Source organism: Oryzias latipes, chromosome 5, assembly GCF_053564925.1.
Source record: "Oryzias latipes strain Hd-rR chromosome 5, Olatipes_Hd-rR_3.1".
In the NCBI taxonomy this organism is placed as follows: Eukaryota; Metazoa; Chordata; class Actinopteri; order Beloniformes; family Adrianichthyidae; genus Oryzias; species Oryzias latipes.
This window is the reverse complement of record NC_136241.1, coordinates 8,382,076-8,408,944: the sequence shown is the minus strand read 5'-3', so window position 1 is coordinate 8,408,944 and position 26,869 is coordinate 8,382,076. Positions and strand designations below refer to the sequence as shown.

Sequence of the window (26,869 nt, the reverse complement as noted above, 5' to 3'; positions counted from 1 at the left end):
TGTTGTTTGCTTGGTGTCCACCTGAGCAAGACACGACTACAGAGAACGAGGGGTGGCATGTCTGCACCCAGACAGGCATTCCTCATGCATACGATGACTTCCTAGAAAAATTTAAATCTACAGAAAATCCATCAGGAGGGGGCACATTTACCTGAACATGGAACTTTTAAACCAAGAGGTGTAACACACACAGTGACAGAGTTCATGAAATATGAATGAGATTAAAAATGCCTGTTTTAATCAAATAAGTTGAAGGGGGGGGGGGGGGGGGTATGAACCAATCTCTAAACTGTTCTCATGCTCTCTTTGACAGACTGATCCTGTCAGCCCTGAACTCTGGTTTCTGAAGTTATTAAAGAAATACCATCGAAGAAGAAAGAAACAGAAACTTTTGTCTTTATTCAAATAGGATTATTCTAATTAATAAGAACCAGCTTAACAATTGTGACCAATATATTATTTTTTTCTGTTTTACAAAAAATGTTCTATCAAATACCACAACCCCGATATTTAGAACACTAACAAGTTGGTTAGTTACTATTTACATATCAGTCAGCACACTGATGAAGCTACACAAGTCCAGATGACGTCTCTCAACTTCAAGACTAAGAGACGTTTACTGACCTTTGACACGTTTGACTGCTGCTGCTTCTTCAATGCAGCATCAGTCAAAGAACACTTCTTCATAAAATGACCCAAAATTAAACCAAAAAAAAATCAATGTTTCCAAAATAAGCACAAGTCAAAGATGGCAACGGATTTCCTTTCTGTTCATTTGAGAGAAATCCAGTTCTTTTCATCTTCCATGTCGATGAGGTTTTTCTATCAGACAACGGAAGGACAGAGAGGTAGTTGACACGTTTCAATGGCTTGCCTGCCGTCTTCTTCAGAGGGTTTTACGCCCGTCATAACTTCTCACAATCCCGATATTCTTTGATGTTTGCATTCATTTGGCAACCATACTCTTCAAACAGCAGATCAATTCAGTTTAAGGCTCAATGACAAACTCTTAAGAAGAATTTACCAGCACTCTGACAGGCAGTTAAACTATAGTTCCTGGTTTTGAATCTTCATGCCAGCATATCTGGTCACCTTGAGTTGTGGTATTGTGCATGTGGCTGCTGTGGGATGCATCTATGTAGGATCTGTAATAAACACAAAATGAAAATCTGTTACCCCCTGCAATAAAAAAATGTGTACAGCTTCAATTTTATTAACAGCACTCTGCAAAAGCAAGCTAGCATAAGAAAGACCTCTGACACTGAAGAAGATCACAGTGGAACAGGTTGCTTTAGGGAAACCTTGCAATTGTCATGCATGCAAATGTGCAGAAAAAATGTCTTTTTTTTTTTTTAAACTTGTCCTGTCCAACAGATGAGAGCTGAGGGCCTCTTGTGTTGGACATATTTTACTTTGTGAATCTTCTGACAAACCAGAGGTATGTCTGAATAAACCCCTTCTGTAATCGAGGCCAAACTTTGTTCATTTTAAATCATACTTGAAAATCTTTTGTGTTGGACCGGACGGAAAAGGAAAGGCGTGAAGAAGAGAGAGGGATATTACAGGGGGGGGGTAGGAAGGTGATAGAAAAGGGGGGTAAAACCATGAAGCAGCATAAAGCAACAAGTTTCTGGATATTTATACTTATTACGGTGAGGTTTAGATACACGTCTATAAGGGCGGGGCCTGTCAACACACACACACTCCACACACACACTCAAATGTCATAAACATACCTGTTGGCTCCAAAAATGTTCACATATCAACATCTACACAATACAAATAATGTTCCCACATGCATACTTATGCCTTCAAACCAACTACTGTGAAACATTTCATTCAACCACGCAAAATATTAGTGCAAAGGTGAGCTAACACCTGTTCTCAAGTGAGTGTTTAGGTTCCTCTAAAAATGGATGATGGAATGTAAAAAGAAGGAGGGAGAGTGCCCAGTCATCCCCACACCAAGACCCCCGCTGCAGCAGCAGCGGCAGATAGAACTCTCCAACACCTGCATGGTAGCAGATAGAAAACGACCGCCACCCGGGTGATCATATCTGCCACCCAGGCTTGATGGATGGATTGATAGATAGATAAGATTAATTAAACAGCAGTACTGAACCGAGCCCTTTGAAGTTCTAAACCGAACCGAATCGAGATTTTGGCGTATCGTTACACCCCTAATATTTTATACCAATTCCTTTTATCGATAGCCAGCATCTGTGTTATTTTTCATTCTAGAACATTTCAACCTAATAAGTGTTATCTCACCTGCTGTGGGTGGAGAAGCTGTTGGAGGCTGCACTATAAAGGTATGAATCTGGCTCATCTAATGAAGGACCATCACTCCTGTAGGTGTTCCAATTTCCATTTGAGGAAGCGAAGGACACTGCTGAAAAATGTAACCAGTCATCAAACAGCAAGAAGACATTAAGATACATAGAAGTTAGCAAACTTTTTCTCCCAAAGGACATTCATGTTTCTTTCACTTAGGGTAAAGTTAAGTTGGAAGTGTTTTGCCCAAAAACACGAGGACTGCTAAACACTGAGCTACAGTCATTTAATAACTTGTTGAACAGGATAAAAATATCCAGGACAAAAAAGTTGTAGTCTAACCTGTTGAGGAGGTAATGTTCCTGTTGTTGTAGGTGTAGAACACAGCTGAGTTTTGAGACTTCCGCATTTGCTTGTAGACTCCATCATAGTCATAGTTGTGTGTTCCTTGTCTCTGCGTGGTATTTCTTTGGAACCAGCCTTTCAGATGTTCAGCCACCACTGCCTTCTGGATGCTCTTAGAGTGCTGAATGCAGCTCTGGGCTGTAAAACGGTTCCCAGCTGGCCCCATTGAGGCATAAGGGTTGTATGAATCATTGTCCATGTCATTGGAGGCATAGTGACTGTACATGTTGTCCCTGTAATGAGGTCCTTGTGGGAGGTGGTAGGGTGGATAGAAATCATAGTATCTCTCTGATTCACCACCATAAGGTAAGTGAGGTTCAATGTTTCCATATTTGGGATACCCTGCGACATAATAGGCAGTTGAGCATTGAGTGGGGGGGTGGTACCGGTAGCAGGAAGGTTCTGATTCAACCAGATTTGGCATGCTACCAGTGTTTCTGTAAAGGTCTTTTCTGTAGCCACGTCTGTGGGTGCAACTGGCGGGAGCATTGTATTCAACACTGGACTGGCTTGTGTAGGAGGAGACGTCATCAAGGGCCTCCGTGCTGCTGCTCCTTTGAGCTGGGAAAATGGCAAAGGACGGTGTGGTGTTTTTGGTCTCCGTCATTATTTGAGACAAGGACTCCAGACTCCCACTGCACTGACGGAAACTTTGGGGGTTGTTCTCCAACCTATACATCAATAGGAACAATCACTTATCAAGTGTGTTTTTGAAAACATGGTAATAAAGAAAGTTAGCTGTTGAGGTCTACCTGAGCTGTACGTTGCTGTAGGAGAGGAGTGGGCGTGGTGACGTGAAGTTGGAATCCTCTGGCCGTCTGGAAGTTGGTCTTGACCGAGTGCTGCAACTTGACTTGGCATCAGTTTGACAGTAGTGGTGGGATTTATAGTTGGATTGGTTCAATCTATAAAAAAACATAGAGCACGTGTCTCTTTATAGCAGAACCCTCCTCACTGGGACCAGCACAGCTACTTTCTTTACCTTTACCCAAGAAGAGTAGGTAATCAGCCAATCAGCTTTCACTGATCAACACATAGTACAGTAAAGCTAAGAAAATCCGCCATTTTTCTGGACATAATATTTATAAAAGTAGTTCATTTGGATATAGGCGTATTGAATTAGATAAAGACCAGCCCCATATGCACAACCCACATCTTTTAAAGGGATAAAACAAACCTAATGATTTAAAGGTAAAAAATATTTAGATACAGTATTTAAGGGTTGATTGGGACAATAAAAGAGGAGGATGTAAAATGTACTAGCCACTTAAGTCTACAGAAGTAAGAATTCTCAAGCAGGAAAGCTGCCTTTAAGTCAAACTGACCAACAATAAATGAAAAAGACAAAGCTTTGCTAAAGCAGTTGCGTAACAAGTCCATGGTTCGCAGGTAGACTTTGTCTGCCGGCGGGGCAGCCACCTACCTCTACTCCAAATCTTACCAACACACAGAACTTCCTAATGAAGTTGAATGATGTGCCATCAGAGCACATGGAGATGTCCCATCAATTTAACAAACTACCTTTACCTGTGTCACGGCAGCAGCTGCCCTTCTGCTGCTCATCGTCTCACATTTCCTTCACCCGTGCCCGCTCCTATAAATCTCTGCCTCTGCCGTTCACTCTTTACCGGATTGTTGCACTGTGAGCATTCAGGCAACTCATCTGCTCCGTTTCTGCTGCCAGCTCGTCTACCTGTTCTGTTCGCCACTCAGCCTGATTTCCAGCCTCCACCCTTGGCGTCCTGCTGCCAGCTGCTCCCATTGTCTGCTCCTGTTTCCCTGCCGCACTATTTTCGCCCAAAGCCTCGTAAGTCCCCACACCTCCTTCCATTTACTGTCTTACAGACTTAATTCCGCCCCTCGTCTCCCTGTAGCTTGCTCTAATCAACCCAGTAAGCCTCCCTCCTGTTTTATGCTCTTGCTGTTCCAAGTAATTTCCCCTTCATTTAACCCTCTTCTATCTTCATAGCAACCGTGCTTTGGCTGGTTTTCTCCAGCGCCTGGGGGGCGGGGCCTCTAAGTTCAAGAATAAATTAATCTGGTTTCTTGCACTCCTGAGTTTATCTTGAGATGCAGACTTACAGGTAGATGTTTTTTATTATTTTGTTATGACAGAGATGCAGACCAAACACAAAGTTGATGGTGGAGACTTCTGTATAGCTTCATAAATGAAGTGGACCACAAACTAGAGACAGAATGCTGAAGATCAGAAACTGTTTTTTTTTTCTCTCTTCCTGCTTCCCAGCGATCTCCTGAATTGAATCTGCTGTTTTTGCATGATCTGGACAAAGATGGCTTTCCATGAAAAGAGGAAGTGAGAAGGAAAGCCAATGTCATCATTGAGGACTTCGTCCCCCCCACATCACTGTTTCAGCTTACTGCCATCAGGCGGACAATACAGAACCCCTCTGACTGGAAATACAGCAACAGAAGATTTTTCCCCCCTAAAAAATAAATGCTTTAAATACCTCAAAACAAACTGCACTTTGTTTTTGTATCGGGCCTAAAGTGGATTCTTGAGGAGAATGAATACATACTTGCATAAAAGTATTGATCAAGGTAAAACTACCGTAATTTCCGGACTATAAGCTGCTACTTTTTTCCTGCGCTCACAGCCCTGCGGCTTATTCAGTGACGCGCCTAATTTATGGATTTAATTGACGGCCGCCATGAACGTACTTGCGGACTCAGAGCATGGGTTGAATACTCTATCCAACTCCAAGCAACGAGGCATTTATTTTTCAACACACCTCTAAGCAGCCAAACAGCATGGACTTGACTTCAGGTCTTAGACACGGTTCAACAAAACGAAACACGCATGCCCGGCCGCATCCCAGAACCCTTTGGTGCCATTAGACCCAACGTGCACGTGATCGCCGCTACAATATGATGCAGCTTTCAAGTTAAAAGCAATCGTTAAAAGCAGCGTGAAAAAATCCACCATCACCAACGGGTTTGGAAAAGCCGCTCTGCTGCGCGACATAGAGAACAGCGCATGCTCAGGATTGAATTTACCTCAGAGTCATAGTGACACTAGTCCATCTATTTAGCAGCTCCGTAATATACGAGATGATCTTTTAAACGTACGTTTATTATTGCTATGTTATGGTTATTATGAAACGCCTGTTCGCTCATTTTATTTTTAATCTGTGTGGTCAGTGCTTTTTTCTGCCAGAACGAAACCGGAAGTATGGTTAGGTGAAGGCTAGCATGCACTAACAACATTTAGCCTGGATGAACATGAATCGATGCGGGAAAAGCTGCAATCTGGAGCTTGGCTGAACGTAAATATGTGGGAATAACATCAGCCTTTATTTTGTCGGGACACGACTGGAAACACAAATTGACGTGATCGTTTGGACTGAGCGGAATTTTGCATTGAAAAGCTCACAGCCTCCGTGTAAGCTGGAGACATGTTCTCCTGCTGCTCGTTCACATAGAGCTGCGGACCGATGGCAGTCTGAAGGCTCCCACACGTAACTCATCCGCCCCTCATCCACAAAATGTTCAGTATTAAGTCCGATTGCTCTGCACAGACACGATTCGCTCCTTCCACCGGCGCAATGGGGACGAATCGCTTCTCCTTGGAGCCGCCCTGGCAAGGGGTGTCGGAGAAGATAGGAAGGGAAGACAAAGAGCACGGTTGGCGAGCGCGGAGCGCAGAGGCGTCCGCGGAGCAACAGTGTTTGTTGTGGAAGGAAATATCTGACGCACGCGCCGCGCTGAGGCGCGCGCTTTTCAGTCGCCGCTGCTTTATTTTACTGGTGTGTTTTTTTAACCAGCCCCGTTACCACCATAATGCTGCCGCGACACAAGTGGAAGGAGAGATGCTCTCCCGTTCACCCCTCCATCCACTGCTGCTCATTCTTTAAACACTAACAACAGTGTGGCGAGCTGGGGGTTAGACCCGCCTTTAGCCCCTAAGACTCATGGGAAATGGGGAATCGCGGATTTAAATTTCCTCATTATAACTGAGGGATGTAATGTTGATTATATGGTTACTGTTTGTAATTTTATGTATGATACCTAGATTGGCAATAAGTAAAAAAAATAAATAAAAAAAACCATAACTGAGGAACTTGTGAACAGAATAGAGGTCCATGCTGTTTGGCAGATGTGGGTGTATTCAAACACATGAGCTGATGCAATGCTATCTGCTCCTGCAGTGTGCTAATGAATTGCACTCAGTCTGGTGTTACGGCTGTGGCCGTATTTGGTTTTGGTTTGTTCTGTGTTTTGTGTATTATTTCTTTATTAGAGTGGGACTTCTGTGTTTTGTGGATCTTTGTTTGTATGTCTGTGATTATTTACAGGTGTGGTGCATGAAGGTGTGGCCTCAATTTGGACAAGCTGGTGGAGGCAGCTGTAAAAGCACCATTTGGACATCCAGTCGGGGGGAAGGGAGCCTTGCTGCAACAGTCTCCACTGCAGCTTGGCCCTCTTCTCCATCTTGTTTTTGATTTCACCTCTTGTTTAGTTGTGTGTTGCACTTTAGTATTTTGTATTTGTAGTTCTTTGTAGTTTGTATTGTTTGTGCCCACTCTGATTAGTCTTTTGGTTTATAGTTATGTTAAGTGAAGCTGTAGGGGTGAACCGCCATTTTGTTTAGTACATGTTTTCTCCTGTTTTTGTTAGGTTAAGGAGGTTAGTTTTTGTCTTTATTTTCCTTTTCCTTTGTACAGGTAAGATTACATGTTTCAGTTAGTTGGGGTTTTGTTTGTTATTTTGGCCTGGGTTCACCCTGAAGCCTTTTAGCTTCACTTTTAGTTCTTGTTGGTTGTTTATTTGTAAATAAATTTGACATATTTTTATGGAGACATTTGTTTGGTGTTTTTGTTACAGTTAAATTATTAGCCAAAACGTTACTTTTTTTATGTTATGCCGCCTCGGTGCCCCTAGACACAAAGGGGGCGTAACACTGGGAGTCAGGATGTGATTTGTCAGGCTGACCATGTTGCGTAATGCATGCGGCCTGTACACTGACGCGGCTTGTGTATGTACAAAAGAAGTTAAACACGTGAAAATGGGTGGGTGTGGCTTGTAATCGGGTGCGCTCTATAATCCGGAAATTACGGTACTTGAGATCTGAGAAACCCACTAGACTTCTTAGTCTGAGTTTTTGTAGCTTTCGAGTTCTTCTTTTGAAATTTCCTAAACAGGTTCTCAATTATGTTTTCCTTTATCTCCTCTCTGCTCTCCTGCAGATTCTTTTCACACAATGTTGTCGTTTCTCCGTGACATTTTAGAAGTGGTACGTAATGTTGTCTTGATTGGAGCCACTTCCTCTATAGCAGTCTGTTATTAAAACGATCAATAATAAAATCAAATGATGCCGGTAGTGTTTGAACAGGAGTTTGTTTAAAATATCTACTTGCAGAAACCTCAGGGGTTTTACACTCCCCCCCTCACAGTTCTCACTGAGGCCTCCTGCAGGATAAGATGGGTAAAGGAAGGGTAGAAGACAGGAATGCCGCTGCAGACGAACCCTGAGGAAAATCTCAGCTGAGTGTCCGGTTTTGCCATTACCTGCTGTTTGTAAGCTGGTCATTTCCTGGAGGTTGTCTGTCTTTGATTTGAGGAATGTGCAGAGTTTTTGCATGGTGCAGAACTGTAGAATACTGGACTGTTCCAAACTGCTCCCTCTGGGAACCAAGATCGTAATCTAGAAGACAATAGCAGCTCACTCAAATGAACTAATAACAGATAAAAGACACAATGAACCAAACAGACATTTTCCCTACTTACCATCATCTAGAGAGAGACTATGTGATGGAGAGCTGAATGCTGAAGAGTGGACATCTGATAAAACAAAACATTTTTTTCAACACTGCAATGATACTAATTACAAACATTGTGTAAATAATGGAGAACAAGCAAAGGTTTTTAAATGCAAGTAATTTACCTGTTGGGACCAATGAAACCCCCTTTGTGGCTTTTCTTGCTTTTGCGATCTTTTGGCCATTTATTGGTTTCTCACTCTCCTCCTGGTTCTTTACAGCGTTCATGTAATCATCCCTCCTCTTACTCTTCACGGTCTTGTAGAGGTCGCCTTCACTTAAAAACTGCTTGTCTGATTCCCTAAAAACTGGGTCCTATTGGGGAAACAAACAGCATGTGTATTGTTAGATGAGAATTCATAACGAAGTGAAGATAAACAGCACAAAATATAAAGAAGTGTGTGCTTTGTGTTGAATTGTGAGCTTGGCAATAAATCGCAGGCTGTTAAATATTAAACAATCATGAAATGTTGATCATTTCTTATTTAAATTGTAAATTGTAAGGAACACATATTAGTGGAACAGGCAGCACTTTATGTAGATATTGTCAATGACATGTTTGCTTTTGAATAGTCAAAGATTTACCATCTTAAAGGTGTTGTTCAAATAATCTATTAGTCTACCAAACACTAATTACCTGACTTTGTGTGCAATTCTCTCTAAATTCAGTCAATGATCCTACTTTGAAAAAAAAAAAAACCTTTAAATATCCCTTATGTCACCTAACAGACACAATCTACCTTCAAATATTCTCAATTGTTCTTTATCTGGTTCAGTAAAGGTTATTATTGTTAATTGAATTTGAGGAAAAATACACATTCCTTATGATCATTTTTGACAGCAGTGTTCCTTCACAATTTCAACCAAGTTACGAAAAATAACTCGTAGCAAATGTTTTCCAAAGAGCATGATATCATTTTGGGCTTCAAATACTGTCGAAAATGCTGGTTTCCATTTTAAATATCCAGGTGACTAATCGCAAACCTAAGAAAACTAACATAGTCATGTGACAACAGTCTAAGCTGAGTAGTAAAAGAAATAACAGAACACATGAAAATATATATAAAAACAACACATTAACCTTGTCCCAAGGGGGCGGATCATTCAGCCTGAAAGGATCTCTAATACAGCGTGGTACTTGAGGAACCTTCTCGTCGTCTGTGTCCAAAGGGTATTCCTTTGGTAATTTACCGGTAAGCTCCTGCAAATAAGATAAATGTCTAACATCAAATTTATATCACTTAGACTTAGACACTTAAACTACTGTAAAAGCAAAGACACGTACAGCTTCCCTTAGGCAAATCCTTTTTAATTCTTCAATTTTTTGATTCAGCATCTGTTGAAGGTCCTTTCCTTTTTTTTTTAACTCTGCAATCTTTTCTTTCCTCTTTTTGTCACTGACTTCAGAGTCAGCAGAACCTGGAAAAAACAAAAAACAAAAGTGAACACCGCAAACTTTTAAGCTCTAACCATTGATAGAACAGCTTACTGGTTACCAGTTGAGATGGGGCTTGCATTGCTTGTCAATATTACTGGATCTTTGCTTCCAACACTGGATAATCTATTGGTCGGTTGGGCAGAAATCTCTGTAAAGTCCATGGTAATGTCACTTCCTGGCTGTGCTTTAATAAACTGTAGAGGAGGTTAGAAACAACATCAGTCAAGTCCAAAATTATTAATACAAATGACAAGTTTTGACTAAAGGTTTAAGAGTATATTTATTTAAAAGACAGAGCACAAAAGAACATCGATCACAAGAAAAGTGAAAACAATGCAAATTTCGCTAATTTCCACCAGTTCAGTGATCCCTCGCTATAACGTGGTTTACTTTTCACGGTTTCGCTACTTCACGGATTTGCATCGTGCATTGTGTTCTGCATTCTGATTGGCTAAAAAGTCACTCGCCTTCTTCTCTACCTGTGCGTCAATAACGTTGCAGTTTAATATCTACAGGTACGTAAATCAACTTGCCAAATTTACAACACGTACATGCAAATCATCTTGCAATTTCGAGTTTCTCTAAAACCCATAGAAAAAGAGCGACAACAACTGCCTATCACTGTGTTCTTCTCCCGAACAAACACACCTGCACCGCTGGCTTCAAACAGCCTTAACGGACACCACAGTATTTTGAGAGTCTCTTGGAGACTTCCAGATGAGCCCATGAAACCCAAATCCACTGAGAGCTTTAACCAGGTGCTGAAGGAGAATGGAGATATTGAGTGGACCATGTCTGACTGACCACTTTCTTCTGTGGTGGAAAAAGTAGAACCGTGCTTTCCGTGACCAAATCATCTTCATGCATGACAATGCACCATCTCCTGCTGCAAGGAATACCTCTGCATCATTGGCTGCTATGGGCAGAAAGGGAGATAAACTGATCCTGTGGCCCCCATCCTCCCCTGACCTCAACCCTATTGGGAATCTTTGGAGCAACCTCAAGCAAAATATCTCTGAGGGCGGGAGGCAGTTCACATCCAAACAGCAGCTCTGGGAGGCTATTCGGACATACTGCAAAGAAATTTAAATTAAATGTAAAAGTTGGTAACACTTGAAATAAGGGGTATTTAATCATTGTGTTAATTGTGATTAAGTAAGTAAGGAGAAACTAAGTCCAAAATCTTCATTTATCAATTCCTACTCATGCCTCCTGCTGATGCTCCTCTCTCTCTTTTCTGCTTCATCCCAGGCTTCAGAATGATCAAATTCACCACACAGGTTAAAGGAACCTATAAAATCACTTTCATCTTTTCTACTGTCTTGCTGTTGTGACAAACTGAATAACGTAGCCTCTGTCAACATGTACAAGGTCACACGTGCGACTGGATTTTTTCAATGGTGTTCCTACACAAAACAAAAAATCCATATTCGCGCCGGTGCGGCCAGCCGTTCTGTGGAAAAATATAGAAAGTCTTCCTGAATATGTGTATAGGTGTAGCACACCTCAAATAAGAATAGTTGTTTTTGTTTATGACAATGTACATCTGAGTTGTTCAGTTTGGGTCCGTGTGCACACACCCGACAGTTGGAGAGAATGAAAAAAATCTACTAATCACAAAACTTTCATACGTTTTTTATTTTTTAGCTTAAATTCTAGCTCAGTAAAGCAATTTAAAGTCCCATTCCGACTATATTTGTATCCATTTTCAAAGCATTTCCAGTGGTCTTTTAATGATGATTATACAGGTTTTAGCCAAAATGTAAATAACCTGTGCGTTTTCTAGGACCTAATTTCTGCAGAGCGGCAGGAGTTTATTAGAAATTCTCTTCTGAGTTGTGGGCGGGACTGTTTGCATGGGAGTAACCCTCTGCTGGTATCTTGACAAGCCTCACTAACCCCAGCTCACATTAGCGGTGCAACAAACATGGCGAACAAAATTGCAGCTATCCAGCGATACAGTTTAGATCCAGATTCCAGCTCAGACAAGGAAAAAAAACACTTATGGATCTATTTGTCTGTAGGTGGATGCATCAGAATGAGGTGGAGCAGGGTGACTGTTGTTCACCCATTTCTCTTGTTATGTCACTAATTTGAGCTTTTTCTAACAGCATGTTTTCTTTGCTCTGATTTGAATTAGTAAATACTCAGTAATGCAGTTTTATTCTTAAATTGTTTTATATTTGTCCTCCATCATGTGAAAAATGCTGCAAAATGCTAAAAATGCTATGTTAAAAACACCAAAAGCATGAATTTCTTCTGCAGTATATCTGCAGTAATTTCTTCAAGACCAACGAGCTGTCTAAGCACACCAAAAACAAAATTGTTGACCTGCAACAGGCATGGAAGACAGAATCTTTAATAAGTTAGCAGCTTGGTGTGAAGAAATCAACTGTGGGAGCAATTATTTGGAATTGGAAGACATACAAGACCACTGATAATCTTCCTCCATCTGGGGCTCACCACAAGATCTCACCCCAGGGTCAAAATGATCAGAACGGTGAGCAAAAATCCCAGAAGCACACGGGGGGACCTAGTGAATGACCTGCAGAGAGCTGGGATGAAAATAACAAAGTCTACCATCAGTAACACACTACACCACCAGAGACTCAGATCCTGCAGTGCCAGACGTGTCCCCCTGCTAAAACCACTACATGTGCTGGCCCGTACAAAGCTGGCTAGAGAGCCATTTGGATGATCCAGAAGAGGATTGGGAGGATGTCCTGTGGTCAGATGAAACCAAAATAGAACATTTTTGGTAAGAACTCTACTCGTCATGTTTGGAGGAGATAGAATGCTGAGTTGCATTCAAAGAACACTGTACCTGCTGTAGTGAAGCATGGGGGTGGAAACATCATGCTTGGCACTGCTTTTCAGCAAAGGGATCAGGAAGACTGATCAGTGTAAAGGAAAGAATGAATGGGGCCATGTATCTTCAGATTTTGAGTGAAAACATTCCATCAGCAAGGGCATTGAAAATGAAACGTGGCTGGGTCTTTAAGTATGACAACAATCCCAAACACACAACCCGGTTAAGGAAGGAGTGGCTTCATAAGGAGCATTTTAAGGTCCTGAAGTGACCTACCCAGTCTCCAGATCTCAACCCCATAAAATATTTTTGGAGGGAGGGAGTAAAGTCCGTGTTGCCCGGCGACAGCCCCAAAACACCCAGGGCTCCAGACTGCGACCAAATGGTCGCATTTTGCGACCAAAACCAGTAAATTTGCATCCCCCACCCTCCGTGTTTTTTTATACATTAAACGTGGAAGGGGCACGTCAATGATCAATGAAATGAGCAATGAAATAATCAATGAGACGCGAGCGCAAGCAAACACACACTCACTCGCACACACACTCATCAAACGCGAGCACACACTCGCGTTTAATTGAGTGATGCCTGTCTGTGAGGCGGCCAATGCGTGTGAGAAGAATAGGGAAAGCCACTGTGAGTGGCTAAAATGCGTGGAGGGGGAGGGGCCTAGAGATTATCGAGCGCGCGTAAACATCTGTTGGAAGGAAACGGAGACAAATATCTTCACAACCTGATGTGTGCGTGCGTCTGAGCTATGAGCAAGCGAACTAATGATTCATTCTTCCGACTTGCGGCTAGTGTACCAGTGCCAGAGTCTACAGCAGGGGTCTCAAACTTGCAGCCCGCGGGCCCCCAAGATGATATTTTGCGGCCCCCGCTTTAATATGAAAGTTTAATGTTAATGTGTCCGCCAGTTTGTATGAATGACACTTTTTCATTGTGGAGCTGACAAAGCAACCAATCACAGTGGGGTAAATGACTCTTGGGGGCGTGACAGTGACCGGGCTTGAATCTCCGATTTTATTTATTTTTATCTGATTTCCGATTCCTTCCCCTTATTTAAGGAAAGCAATAAGTACAAACTGCAGACAACTTAAATCAAATTTTGCTTTTATTTAATCAAACACAAGACAAATGTAACCCCCATTTCTGGGATAAATAATAAATAAATGAACACACTCTTGGAATCAAAGTCCCAGCTGTGTTTTAAGTCACACTTTATAGTCTAAAAGGAGACAAACATTCGCCTTAAGAGCAGCACCATTTTCTAAAGGATTAACAATACAGCTCATATCTGGGGTCTAAGGTTTTAATTAAATTAATAAACCCAGTCTTCTCCACGGTATATATGGGTACCATGTCTTTGGCTATTTTTAATTGTTTAATGCTCTACCAGCTGCAGCCAAGTGTAAAGCGCACACTATTCGCTGCATCCTGTATCCCCCTGTCACTTCTGTTAATTCACCTCTGTGTAGCGTTTTGGCTGATGAAGCAGCGGGGCATGATGTGACTTCTAACAGGATCCAGTCAGAACTGGAGGATAAATCTTCCAGACTTGTTTTGATTTAGAGACTGCAGTATTGTTATGCACTGATGCTATGATCCTACGCTAACGAGCTGTTCCGTGTATCACTTACATGTAATCATGGACTCAAAGTCAGAGATTGTTATCAGGGACCGGACTTTGGTACAACAAAATAGGACATAAATAAATATTAAGTAAATAAGTATTAATTTAATATCATATATATATATAAATATATATATATATATATATATATATATATATATATATATATATATATATATATATATATATATATATATATATATATATATATATATATATATATATATATATATATATATATATATATATATATATATATATATATATATATATATATATATATATATAGTATTTTATTAATTCTATATGTACATACACACACATATATATTATATATACTGTCTTTGCAACACTACAGAGATGCTGTTTTGCCAGCCCCCCCCCCATGAGAGCGCTGTATCTTTATTTACTGTCAATGACATGATGTCAATAATCCAAAACCTCATAATGTTTTCAGGCAGTTTTTTGTTATGATTTAATATAAAATGTGATCACATGGAGCCAGAATTAGGAAATCTCCTGTTGCGTTCTCTGCATTTTAGAATTAAAATTTGCAGTTAGATGACAAAGACGTGTTCATTCCATTTAGGAATTACTTTTATGAGGTTTCATTTTATAAAAAAATGTAAACACATTTCCATCCCTTGTGAGGGGGTTACAGGGGGCATTTGGCTGCTGTGCTATAGAAAACAGAATCAACTAATTTGTGATAGAAAATTAAACACTTCATTGACTGTGTGAAAAGCCAAAAATACAGAGCAAAGTTATTGTTGTAAAAGTGTCGTTTTCCCACCCACACATGTATCACATCATGGGCTACCATGGAGATCCCAGCAGTAAAGTGTTTTGATTCTGTGATGACAGAATTCTATTTATGAGGCAGACATCATTCTATCCATTCAGTCCTTCCTCTCTTTTAACCACTAAACCGGACATAGGCAGCCGTGTGGGGTGTATGGGAGGGGGCAAGCTGGTTAACCATCAAACCCCAAGTTTTTACGATGCAATGCAAAAAAACACCAGTGAGCAAAACAGCTTGTGGTTTAAATCTCTTGTGGATGAATACAGTTTTTATTGAATGTTTGGAAACCAACCAATAAGTTAAAAAACTAAAGAAAGAAACCACAAAGAGCAGACATAAAGAACTCGGCTGTATTTTTCGAGAATTTATGATTTGTCACAGAATGGTTATCTAAAAAAAGTCAATGATTACTTGTTCAGACTCCATGATACTGAAACGAATATACATTACAATGCAAAGTTTACACTTTTTCTCTGAAATCATAAAAAACTGCTAGCCAGATAACTATGCAGACAGTAAAAAGACATACCTCGTAAAGGTATTTTGCATCTATCAATTATCTGTGAAGTTCTGCTTGTATCGAGTTCTGCTCCGACTTTCCCACAAGCCCAGGGCTTCCTGGAACAATGCTGTCTCTTGTCTGTTCTAAGGGAACCTGTTAGGTGTTGCAAGAGTTTCAGCTGAAGTGGCTACGCCCCCTACTAACCCCAACCACTCTGCCATAAACAGCCCATGCTGCTTTTAGCTTTGCAATGCTGTTCACAACTATCTTTTCCTCATTCTCACACTCCTCTCTTCATCTGCAGTCAAACCAGATAAGCAGGTTGAACACAGGTCACTGTTTCCTTATTTAAGGACACATACTATTGATCTACTTCAGTTTCAGACATTAGAAATCATCCTGGAATAATTTATCCTGGGTATTAACCTGAGAGTATTAATTTTAAAATTGAGAATACAGCACAAACCACAGCTGTATTAAACATTGTTTTCAGACAAATACCTGACTCTAATCTACTCTAATCATTTTTGGACGACAATGACTGACAGTCTCTATTCTGAAAAGTTTATCTTTACCGATAAAGAAATGGTGAAAAGTGACATATTTTTGGTTCCAAATCTACACTTTTTGAACGTGTGGAATGACAAAATAAATGTGTGTACCAGACCCTGCTGTTTAATAAAATTATAAATGAAAAAGAACTTTGCTAAGTCCATGAAAAATGCTTTGAATTACATTATAATTTAGGCTACATTGCAGCAGCAAGCAGCACTAGCTGTGCCTTAAAACTGATTTGATGCTAGCACAGGGAGATTGTTGAATTCACACAGCAAATAAAATGAAATGCCATGAAGAAAGTTACTATTTGCATGTAATTTTCCAAATACGTGCAGCCAGCGCTGAGCTCAGAAGGCGAGCTGGCGGAGAGACAGAGAGCCGCTGCGGGATGAGGAGCAACACTGCTCGGGCCTCCTGAACTTTATGATATTTTTCTTATTTTTTATCACGGCAATAATAAAAAAGGTCCCCTGATTTTGTTCATGTTTTTATTTTTACCCTCTCTGGTTAATGCGGGACAACCAGCCTTCAACTCGGTCAGAGAAAACATTTGCGTGACAACTAATGGGACTTGAACTTTAAGTTAAATTTTAAACACGCGGCCAACAACAAAATCCGGCCTTGGACGTACTTAAAATGCATGCCGGGAATGCAGCAATGTGCCATCTTTTCTTCTCCCGCACCTGAGCAGATGTGCAAAGGTAATTTGTTATCATCTATCTGGATATTGTTTAATATAAAAGCTTAAGAATAGCATGATATAACCCAGGGGTGGGCGAACTGTGATCCGCGGGCTGGATCCCGCCCGCCTCCATGTCTGCTCCGGCCCACTGAACAACTTCAGAGACCCATGTATTTATTTATTTTTTTTATCTGGCCACACGATAAAGACCGTGGCATTTTACTCCACCCTTCTGTAGTCTGTGCTCCAACCTGAAACCCTCTAAAATCCTACGTCTACGTCACAGTTCATCTTTTGCGGTTTCGCTTATTCTTTTAGAGCGATTATGCTGCTTTTTTTTTTTCAAACAGCGCACCCTGTTCTGTGTCCTGATTGGCTTAAACCTAGTCACTCAATCTCCTCCGTGTGTCTCCTGTACAGAAACGCGGAGCTCTTCAGGTCTACAGAAATCTGTGATCGCGATCAGATCTGTTTTCATTCTAAGATCCTGGACTTAATTTCTATGAAGGTTTGAGAATTTAAACAAGAGAAAAGGGTAAAAATGTTCATGTCTGTCTGAAAAAGTGTAGAAGTGGGCAGTGAGGAGTTTTACTGCCATCTATGTCTGTAATCATACTCTGTGGATTTCACCGATCACGGGTCATTTTTAGAACGTAACTCCTGCAATAAACGAGGGAACTCTGTTCTGGTGAAAAGGTAACGCAGATAAATGCTTAGCTGCAGCAGAAGACATGGAAATTTCCTTTTTATCATTATTACTGGATGAGAAACAGAAGTGCAGGACACAGCTGCTCAGTTTTAGTGCAAACCGTGAGACGTGTGAGGAGCTGCAGCCCTCAAAGTCTAAGTTTATCAATGACGGGAAAGGATCCATTATTTGTTGTCTTTTCTTTTTAATGTATCAGTATATTTTTTTCCTGAATTTTTGTCTTTGAAAATCACAGTTATTTGGTCATTTTTTTATTTCATAAATTCTGATATTTATTTTACTAAAGCGATCATGAATTAATAAAAAATTATAGGGCTTTACAATAAAGAAAGATAAAGGAAGTTTGAAGTTTTAAAGAAAAAGAGTTACAAGAAAAGGTTTGGGGACTCTGCTCTAGCATCCATGTGGTGTTGGAAGATTTGTTGTTTTTTATTCTTAAGATCATTTAAACACCACATAAACGCAGCCTTTCTCTATGTCTTACATGAGGAACATCAAGCCGTTGGTGCAATTGGCTCTAAACTGAGAACAAAAGTTTTAACCTAAAAACTCTAAAATGTTCTGTTTTAAAATATATTTTTTAATCCAAATGTTTTCATCCAGATTCCATGTTATTTCCTTCTCACTCCACGCATCTGCTCCTGGTCCAGCCCTTCTATCCAATTTTAGAACCCCATGTGGCCCCCCGAGTCAAAATAATTGCCCACCCCTGATAAAAGCCCTTCAATGGTGTCCTGGCCAGCCATTCTTGATCCAAGGCAAATAACTATGAATAATATTGTTGTTGACATAACTGTTTGCTTCTATATAGACTAACTAAACCAAATTATACAAGATAAATCCTTTATTTAAATGCTTAATTTATTTACATGTTAAGTATAAAAATTGATTGAAAATAAAATATAAGGATTTTGATTTTTGTTAGTGCAAAACAAGCTACAGGAACCATTGTTTCTTGGCAGAGGTTAAAGACCCACTCCAGTGGTCATTTGATCTATTTTCAAATCGTTCCCAGTGGTCTTTTAATGATAAGGATGCCGTTTTTAGCCAAAATCTAAAAACCTGTGTTGTTTTCTAGGACAGTTACTGCAGAATGGTAGGAGTTCATTAAAAATGTACCTCTGAGCTGTGGGCGTGTGTGGAGTTGAATAAAAAATACTCAGAAATGTTATTTGACCTTAATTTTCTTAATACACGTCTTCTAGTGTCATAAAAATGCCACAAGAACCTGCAGCAGACACATCCACCAAACAGCCACATCCTGATATGAAGGCACCTGCAGCTAAAAAGTGTAGTCTACTGTTTGCAGTACACGATGAAATTCTGAAGGAAAAGCTGGTCTGTCTTTCCATCTTGCAAGCACAGAGAAACCTTTCTGAGGTTCAACAGGAACAAAAACCCATTACCTACTAGAGCAGTGTTTTTCAACCTTTTTTGAGCCACGGCACACTTTAACCTTGACAAAAATCCCGCGGCACACCAGCATCCCCAAAAAAAAAAAAAAAGCAGAAACTCATAGTCTGTTTCACCCAAAATATGATGTCCACACATGTAGATGCCAGGTCTGAAGAGGTTAAAGACCCCCTCCAATGACAAATTGGTGTTTTTAACACGTTCTTGTGGGGCTTTTCGTATGATGGACATATTTCTGAGTATCTCTTTATTCAAATTGTCATGAATCAGGCGCCGACAAAAAAATGCTGTTGAAAAAAGCTATGAAGTAGCAACTACAACAGCGGGTCACAGGCTCCCTGCTCTGCCCCATCCTGATGAGTCCATTCATGGTCATTCATATCTTAACCGTTTTGTCCCTTTCGGGGTCACGGACCTGCCGGACCCTATCCCCACCACTTGTGGGTGAAGGCAGGGGACATTCTGGACAGTCCATCGCAGGGCCTGATCCATCCACTGACAGATTAATAGATCCATGAACGTCTTTGCTTTCTTCATCTGAGCTGGAATCTTGATGCAAACTGTACGGCTGGATAGCTCTGATATTGCTCGCCATTTTTGTTGCAACCGCTAATGTTAGGTTGGGGGTGTGAGGGGCTGTAAGCTAGCGGGGGAGAGTGTAAAAAAAGGGATGATGGAAAGTAGGGACGGGCTTAATCCACACCAACTGTCCTGCCCACAACTCAAGAGGCAATTTTTTGTTAACTCCTGCTGCTCTGCACAAACGATGTCCAACAGATTTTTGTATTTAAAATACGGTAAAATCAGCATCATAATAATTATTTTTATTTGATTTGAGATGGTTCATTTCAAGCAATCAAGTAAAAATAATACACAAAAACAATACAATCAGCAGATACATACAAGGATGTATCAAACATAAAATTAAATATTGCTTGAAAGGGAGTGGAAGGAAGCAAACTTATATAATCATTAAAAGACTACTGGGAAAGATTGACAATAGATCAAAAGATGAGTAGGACTTTGAATGGCCCTTGCTTTTACTGCCACCTTTCTGCTCCTACCCCTTAAATACATTACATTACATTCCTAAATACTGGTAGTTTTATGGTTATTGCTAGCGGTATGTTTTAAAGTAATAAAGTTACAAGGTCATAAACCTAATGCTGAGAACCCAACAGCAACAACACTTAAAATGAGTTCATAGGCTAAACACAACCTGTTCCTCCATTGTATCCCCATGTACAATGACAATAAAAGGATTCTGATTCTAAAAACTGTATAGTTACTGAACAGCCTCTGTTTTTTTTTTTTATACCAAAGAACCAAGATGGCCCAGTTTAAAGAATGACCTCAGATGACAAAACTGTAAGAGCAAATGTACATATAAAACTAACAGGGTGTAAGTAGAATTTTCCTAAACAACCCCAATGTTGTGATACTAAAATCAGCTCACATAGCTTAAAGAAGGCACAGGTCTTTACGTGGAGTAAAACATACTGAAAGTGGAAAGACAATTTCTGTTGTGTGAATGCTTTGAAGCATTCACACAACAATTAGATGCACTATATTGCGAGTTTAGACATAACAACTCCAACATGCATGAAAAACCTGATGGCATGTTAGTTCAACAAACAGCAAGAGGTCGAATCCCACTAATTTGATTACAGTGAGCTTCTTTATTGGCTGCAATTGGACAGTCAGGCTGATCCCTCTTAAAGCTGTGACAGAAGAGCTCTTCAACCCCTCTCTAAGTAAGATTATTACTTGAGAACAATACATTTATGGCTAAAGGAGTAGGCCTTGACCCTGTCTTCTCAAACAATAAAAGTTCAGGAACATAAAAAATATTACTATTCTAAAAAGTTTACCATAAAAAGAATGGAAAAGTGTTTTCAGTATTTGTGCAATATCTTAAAACTGTATTAGATGCAAAATAAAAACTGAAGGACATTTGCATGACAAATTTTGTCTCATATTATAGTCACAATAAACACTTCCAGCCCTCATTTTTATAATTTTGCCCAAAAGAGATAAAAAAAAAAATTAAAATAATTTTTACGTGATCTGGAGCAATACTTTAATTTAAGAAAATGTAAAGTCTGTCCTTGTGACCGAACTTTGTGTTTTTTTACTTTGGTAAAGCTGACTGAACAAGCAGGCCAAGCAACAAAAAGACTGACGATAAAATCAAAAGGGAAAAGGAGCAGATTGACCATGTGTGTGTGACCAGTGCTGTAGACCAGTTCAAATAAGTCCATGAAAGTCTGGCTCCTTGGATGCAAAATATAAAAACCGATGACTGCACATGACGTCTGCACAGTAGAGTAACTAATTTTCAAACGAAGAAAATTGTGGGGGATGAGGCACACATTTGACTTGCCCATTTTTCTCAACACAGCAACTTTGACCAATCCCGCAGGTTTGCCACGACTTTGGCCAATTAGAATAATTTTGATCAAGTTCCACAATACAACCGTCCTCACTATTAAAGTTTAGAGGCTCAAACAATCATCATTAGTCTGAAAAATCAAACATGTCCCTACCGTGCGATATCATAGTCTCTACTTCCTCGTGATGGTGATGCTGACATGGGTGACAGACCCACCCAGTTTCCAACAAAAACCACTGCTAAAGATTGCTCTCCTTGCCCAATTTTGAAAAAGGAACAATGATTCTTTTGCTCCCTTTGCAACATTATCTTGGAGCACAACAAAAATAGAAGAGCATTCTTTCAACCTCAAAAACATGCTGAGAATGGCACAAAGTTGTGAGTAAAGTGAGTCATGTTTGTGAATTTACTATGTGTAGGTTTTAAAGAAGTGATGGTTGTGATGGTTCTCTAGGTGAAATATGAGCACATTTAATGTTATTATTAATATTTTTAAATACCACACAGAGTCAACTGGATAGAAGACATAATAATCAACTGAGAAAGATTTATAGACTAATTGATTACATATTTTCACGACTATAATGTGTCAAAAACATTAACGATAACAAGCCAAATAAGTGTAAAGTCCAAGAGAATTGGAATTACAGTTTTCAAATAATGTTTTTGTCGAATGGCAAATTAAAATTAGAAATGAAATTTAAACAATTCATGTAAAAGAAACAATTCAGTAGAAACAGAGGTGGGACTATCCAGGATCAGTGTGAAAGCAGGACTACATCTTTACAATATTAACACAAACACTTTGCATCTACAAAGTGAAATGAAATAAAGTGAAATAAAGGCTGGACTAATGTGACATTTCTTTCAGTTCATAAAATCTGTGTTTTTGTTGTTGTTTTTTTGTTTTGTAGTAGTTTTGTTGGGTCAGGGCAAAGTACAATTCGACCAAGGACAAAGATCCCAGAAGAACTGATAATTCACTCCTAGTAATTGTGACTGAATGCTATAAGGATATGAATGACCTACAATGTAACTATACTATAAGCAACATTAACTGACTCAATACTAGAGCTGTAATGATTCATTTGAACAGTTATTTGATTCTTATTATAATTTGTGGTTAACAATACAATTCATAGTTGATATTGGTTCATGTTGAACAATCCGATTAGATCAGATTCTCTGACCTATAATAGTTACAGGACATCTTTAGCCAAAACTTCCACCAGTGTGACTCAGAGAGAAATACCTGCAGGTTCTGAACAGTGTATGTGAAGTTTTCCAGATTCCTTGTGTTTCTTCAAGATAATCAAGTGTAAATTAAATATGTGTACAAACAAACACGTAAACAAGAATGAATGTCAAATACAGTCACATTTTAGTTTCCTAAAGTTCAGTCCACTGTTGTTTTCCACATCCAAATGATCCAAAGGGAACATTTTTAGAACATTCTAGAAAAACTGTATGGTCACTGTATGCTAAAGTCAAAGTGATTCCACACATTGGACTGGAATGATGGACTGATCAGTTTTTGCTGACATCACATGTGTTGTCCGCTGTAATGCACTTAGACGTTTTTCCCTTATAGTCATATAAACCTATTGTACCTAAATCCATATGGTATTTTCCAAATACGATTATCAATTTATCTAAATTTGAAAATTTTGATTGTTTAAGTTACTTATATTCGATTAGGAAATAATTGTAGGAATAGAAATCGATTCATCGATCAACACCATTACTCCATACATATGAAGCGTAACGAGCTGCAAAGTAACTCTTAAGCTGGAAGAAGCTTGTATGATTCCAAAGAAATCATGAAAATGTTTCGTTTGGGCCAGTTAACTTAAGGGAGGAAGGAAGCTGTGCTCACTGAGCATTGATCCATTCTCTTTCCAATGTATCAGTTCATCTCACTCATGCTTACTTCACTGTTCAATTCGAAATACGTATTAAAACATCATCATCATTCAATGCATGTAATCGAAACACTTTGCTGTGCTTTCTCGTAAGCATCGATTCATACTCTGATCAATTCAAAGCAATTCTAAAATAAATAGAAGACGGGGGGGGGGGGGGTCGTGATTTAAGTAGTAAAACTGTTACAATAAGGAGTTAAGTTGTAACTGATGTTTTACTTTTACAGCACCTCAAGCAAAGCAGCTCAACTCCAAGCTAACTTCGAGGCTATGCTAATGTGACAGACGGATCCCTGTATTCAAGTAGCGTGTCGGGGGGTGGGGGGTGGGAACTCAACAGTTTCAGGCGCAACCAAAGCTTTTCTTACCTGCACTGCAAAAGCAGCTGGCCTGGACCCAGACTCGCCCCCGCGTTGATAGTTGCTCTCTGTTAGCTTGCTTTCCAACCAGGTAACATGTTAAAGTCACGAAGGAGAACTCAGGTAGTACGCCTGTTTGAAACACAAGAAAAAGTCTCGTTCCGCCGCTTGGTCCCACCGTTACCGACTAAACCACTTCCGCAAAACATTCTGCTTGTACATAACTATCTAAAGAATAGTGGAAATATTTCGATTGAAGTTCCACATACGAAATTCTTGATTTTAAAAGAAACCTAACAAGTATTTATTTTTGTCTCACACATCAACAAAAGTTAAATAACGAACTGGAAGTATTTTGTAAAGACAACGACCCCTAGTTAAAGTGGTACGATCGGGAGCAGGTTCAACGGGCTGTCTCCCATGGATACCAGTGTGACTACCGGTGAAAAAGAAAGAAACGGCACAGTGCACGTCTGACGACGACGATCAGTTCCCATTACTTCTATCCAGTTTACTCCAGTTGTAGCTTTTATTTTAGCTATACACAACTTACAATTTTTTAGAACCACATGACATGAGCAACATGGCGGTTTCACAAAAAGCGGATAAGTGATGATAATAAATGTGTGACCTAACACAATTGTCTCATCTGTAAAGGATAATAACAGTGCATCTGATTTAACTCTTTCTCTGTGCTTTGGATCCTCATCTTGCAGTCTTACAGTAGATCTAAAGAACAGACACCTTACATTAAGTAACAGATTGATTGATTTCAAGAAAAGAAAAAAAGGGGGGGGGGGTCAATAAAATATTAAGACACAAAAATGTGTTTGTGTCATTAATTCATAAATTGATTAGAACATTAAAAAATGAGTATGTCTTGTGGACATTAAAACTGCTGCTAATGATGGAAAAAGATATTTGCACTTATACATACAGTAAACATACACTAAATCCATTAAATATTATAATTGTCAAATAGAGATCGATTGATCAAATTAAGTTTAATTAATTCATTTTAAAGGGAGTGGGAAGATGCACATTCATATGATCCCTCTCCCCAGGGGCGTTTCCTGGGCCTGGGAACATTGGGGGCTGAGCCCACACCCTCACAAAAGACTGGTCAATTTACAGAGTAGAAGAACCTTTTTAGAACAGTTTTTTCTTTCTTCTATGTAGTGAACACAGTGTCATGTTGGCTAGTTCACTGAATTAAATTGTAAAATGGCTAGGCCACGGGGTGTTTACCCATTTCGTGTTGGAATAGAGTCTTCCCGCCCGCTGCAGCACCACAAAAGAAGAATTGTCCTGATCTTTGTTCATATTTTTTCTGTGATTTTTGTTCACATTTTTTAAAGAACTACAGAAACATAACTACAAACAGAAAAGGCTCTTACCTCATCTGCTCATGAAAACTATAAGATGAGCTGCAATTAAAAGTTGAAAAGCCACAATGTGTCCATGTCCGTGTCATAGACATGATCTGTTTAGTTTATGTACTCATCTTGATTTAATGTTGACCAGTATGAACTGTTAATGTATTTTATTTGTGACGACTATATCGGGCACAAAGCAGCAAAGTTTGTGGGTGACCTGCTGGATGCTCACGTCGTGGGTGTTGTCTACAATTTTCGTCTCGCAGTCTTTTTTTAATATATATATATATTTTTGATGATTTTTAACAGAATTTTTTAATGTGTTTTTATATTTTGTGTTTGTTTTTCAGTGTAATGTTTTCCGTTGTTTGCCATGATCTTTTCTGAAATGCGCTGTATTGTTTTTTTTAGGACTACAACAGTTGCAGTCAAAGCCTTCGTTCACACTGCAGGGCTTCATTCTCAATTCCAATTTTTTGAAAAAATTTGTGTTTTTTTGCAAGGCCGTTCACATTTCCAATTAAATGCTAACTTTTGTGATCTCCTGTGTGACCGTGAAATGACCCAGAAGTGAGTGGTGCGGATTCATGTTGTGTGTTACGGAGAAAGGAGAACGATAATAAAAGAAGGCTTCCCCCGGAATAAATGCTATTGACTCTTTATTAACCCGCTCTGGAGAATCTGAGGGTCCGAGCGGGGAAGTGAACCCCGAAGGAGGATCAGCCTTCGGCCCTGGAGATGGTCTCCCCTGCGCTTCTGACCACGGTCAGAAAGGAAAAAAAGTAATCGCGGGAAAGTTTCAACACCACGCTCGGCCATTTCACTTGAAATCTTTTCAAAAACAGTTGTGATAAGAGCCCTTGAGTTTGGCCTGAATACAGCTGTGACCCCAAATATGAATCAAATCGGTGACCTCGCTTCCCTTCCTTTTTTTTATTTTTAATTTGTTCTGTCCAACAGATGAGCAAACAGATTAGAGCTGAATGCCTTTTGTGTTGGACAGGTTTTACTATCACAAAAAGGTTGTATAGCTTCGAGAAATCAGAATCACAGTACAGTGACGGCTCTTTTAAAGATCGTTAATGATCTTAGAAAAAACAGACTCACCGAAACTTTCTGTTCTGGTGCTGCTGGATCTTAGTACCGCTTTTAATGTTGCAGATCACCAGACCTTATTGGATAGACTTAGAGTCTAGTGGGCCTCTCTGGAAATGTTCTGAAGTGATTTAATTTGTACCTTACAGATCAACACTTCTATGGAAGTATGGATACATGCTCTTCAAGAATCCAAGGAATAAAATGTGGGGTCCCCCAAGGGTCAATTTTATGTCCCATACTTTTTAACTTGTTCATGTTGCCTCTTGGGGATGTCATCAGAAGATACAGTGTTGACTTTGACCGCTATACTGATGATTCACGGCTTTACATCACTGTGTTTCCTGTTGATCTTTTACCGATAACACTCTTTTAAAATGTATTTAAATAACTTCTGGATGGCAGAAAACGTCCTACAGCTAAACCAGGACAAAACTGAAATTTTAATAATCAGTTCTGAAGACAAGAGAGAGATGATGTTACCACATTTTCTGAATTTTAAACCTTCTGACTGTGTGAGAAACCTGGGAGTACTTTTTGACTCTGAGCTGAATTTTATTCCACATATTAAGTGTTATTAGACTGGATTTTATCATCTTAAAAACATTTCCAGAGTCCGCCCATTCCTCTCTCTTGCCAGCACAGAGATGCTGATGCATGCCTTCATTTGGTTAGAAGTCAGAGCTCTGTCTCCCCCTCTGGTCACCAGGAGGAACTGTCTCC

The 26,869-nt window shown here is 39.7% G+C and overlaps 1 protein-coding gene across 4 annotated transcripts; it reads right to left on the bottom strand.

The window, feature by feature from the left end:
- Positions 1-378: 378 nt before the first annotated feature.
- LOC101173457 (FERM domain-containing protein 4B) lies at positions 379-24,119 on the bottom strand. Of its 4 annotated transcripts, none has more exons than XM_011474758.4 (11): positions 23,685-24,119; positions 9,953-10,088; positions 9,742-9,875; positions 9,538-9,657; positions 8,582-8,771; positions 8,425-8,478; positions 8,206-8,341; positions 3,432-3,584; positions 2,617-3,350; positions 2,272-2,392; positions 379-1,145 (listed from the first exon to the last, which is right to left on the bottom strand). In XM_011474758.4, exons 2-11 carry the CDS (start codon positions 10,053-10,055, stop codon positions 1,043-1,045), a joined length of 1,848 nt encoding a protein of 615 aa, XP_011473060.1. In that variant the 5' UTR covers positions 10,056-10,088; positions 23,685-24,119; the 3' UTR covers positions 379-1,042. The 4 variants fall into 4 exon arrangements, with proteins under 4 accessions (XP_011473060.1, XP_078804092.1, XP_078804090.1 ...); XM_078947966.1 differs by having other exon boundaries at positions 2,272-2,389; XM_078947964.1 differs by lacking the exon at positions 23,685-24,119 and adding an exon at positions 15,668-15,797.
- Positions 24,120-26,869: the final 2,750 nt, after the last annotated feature.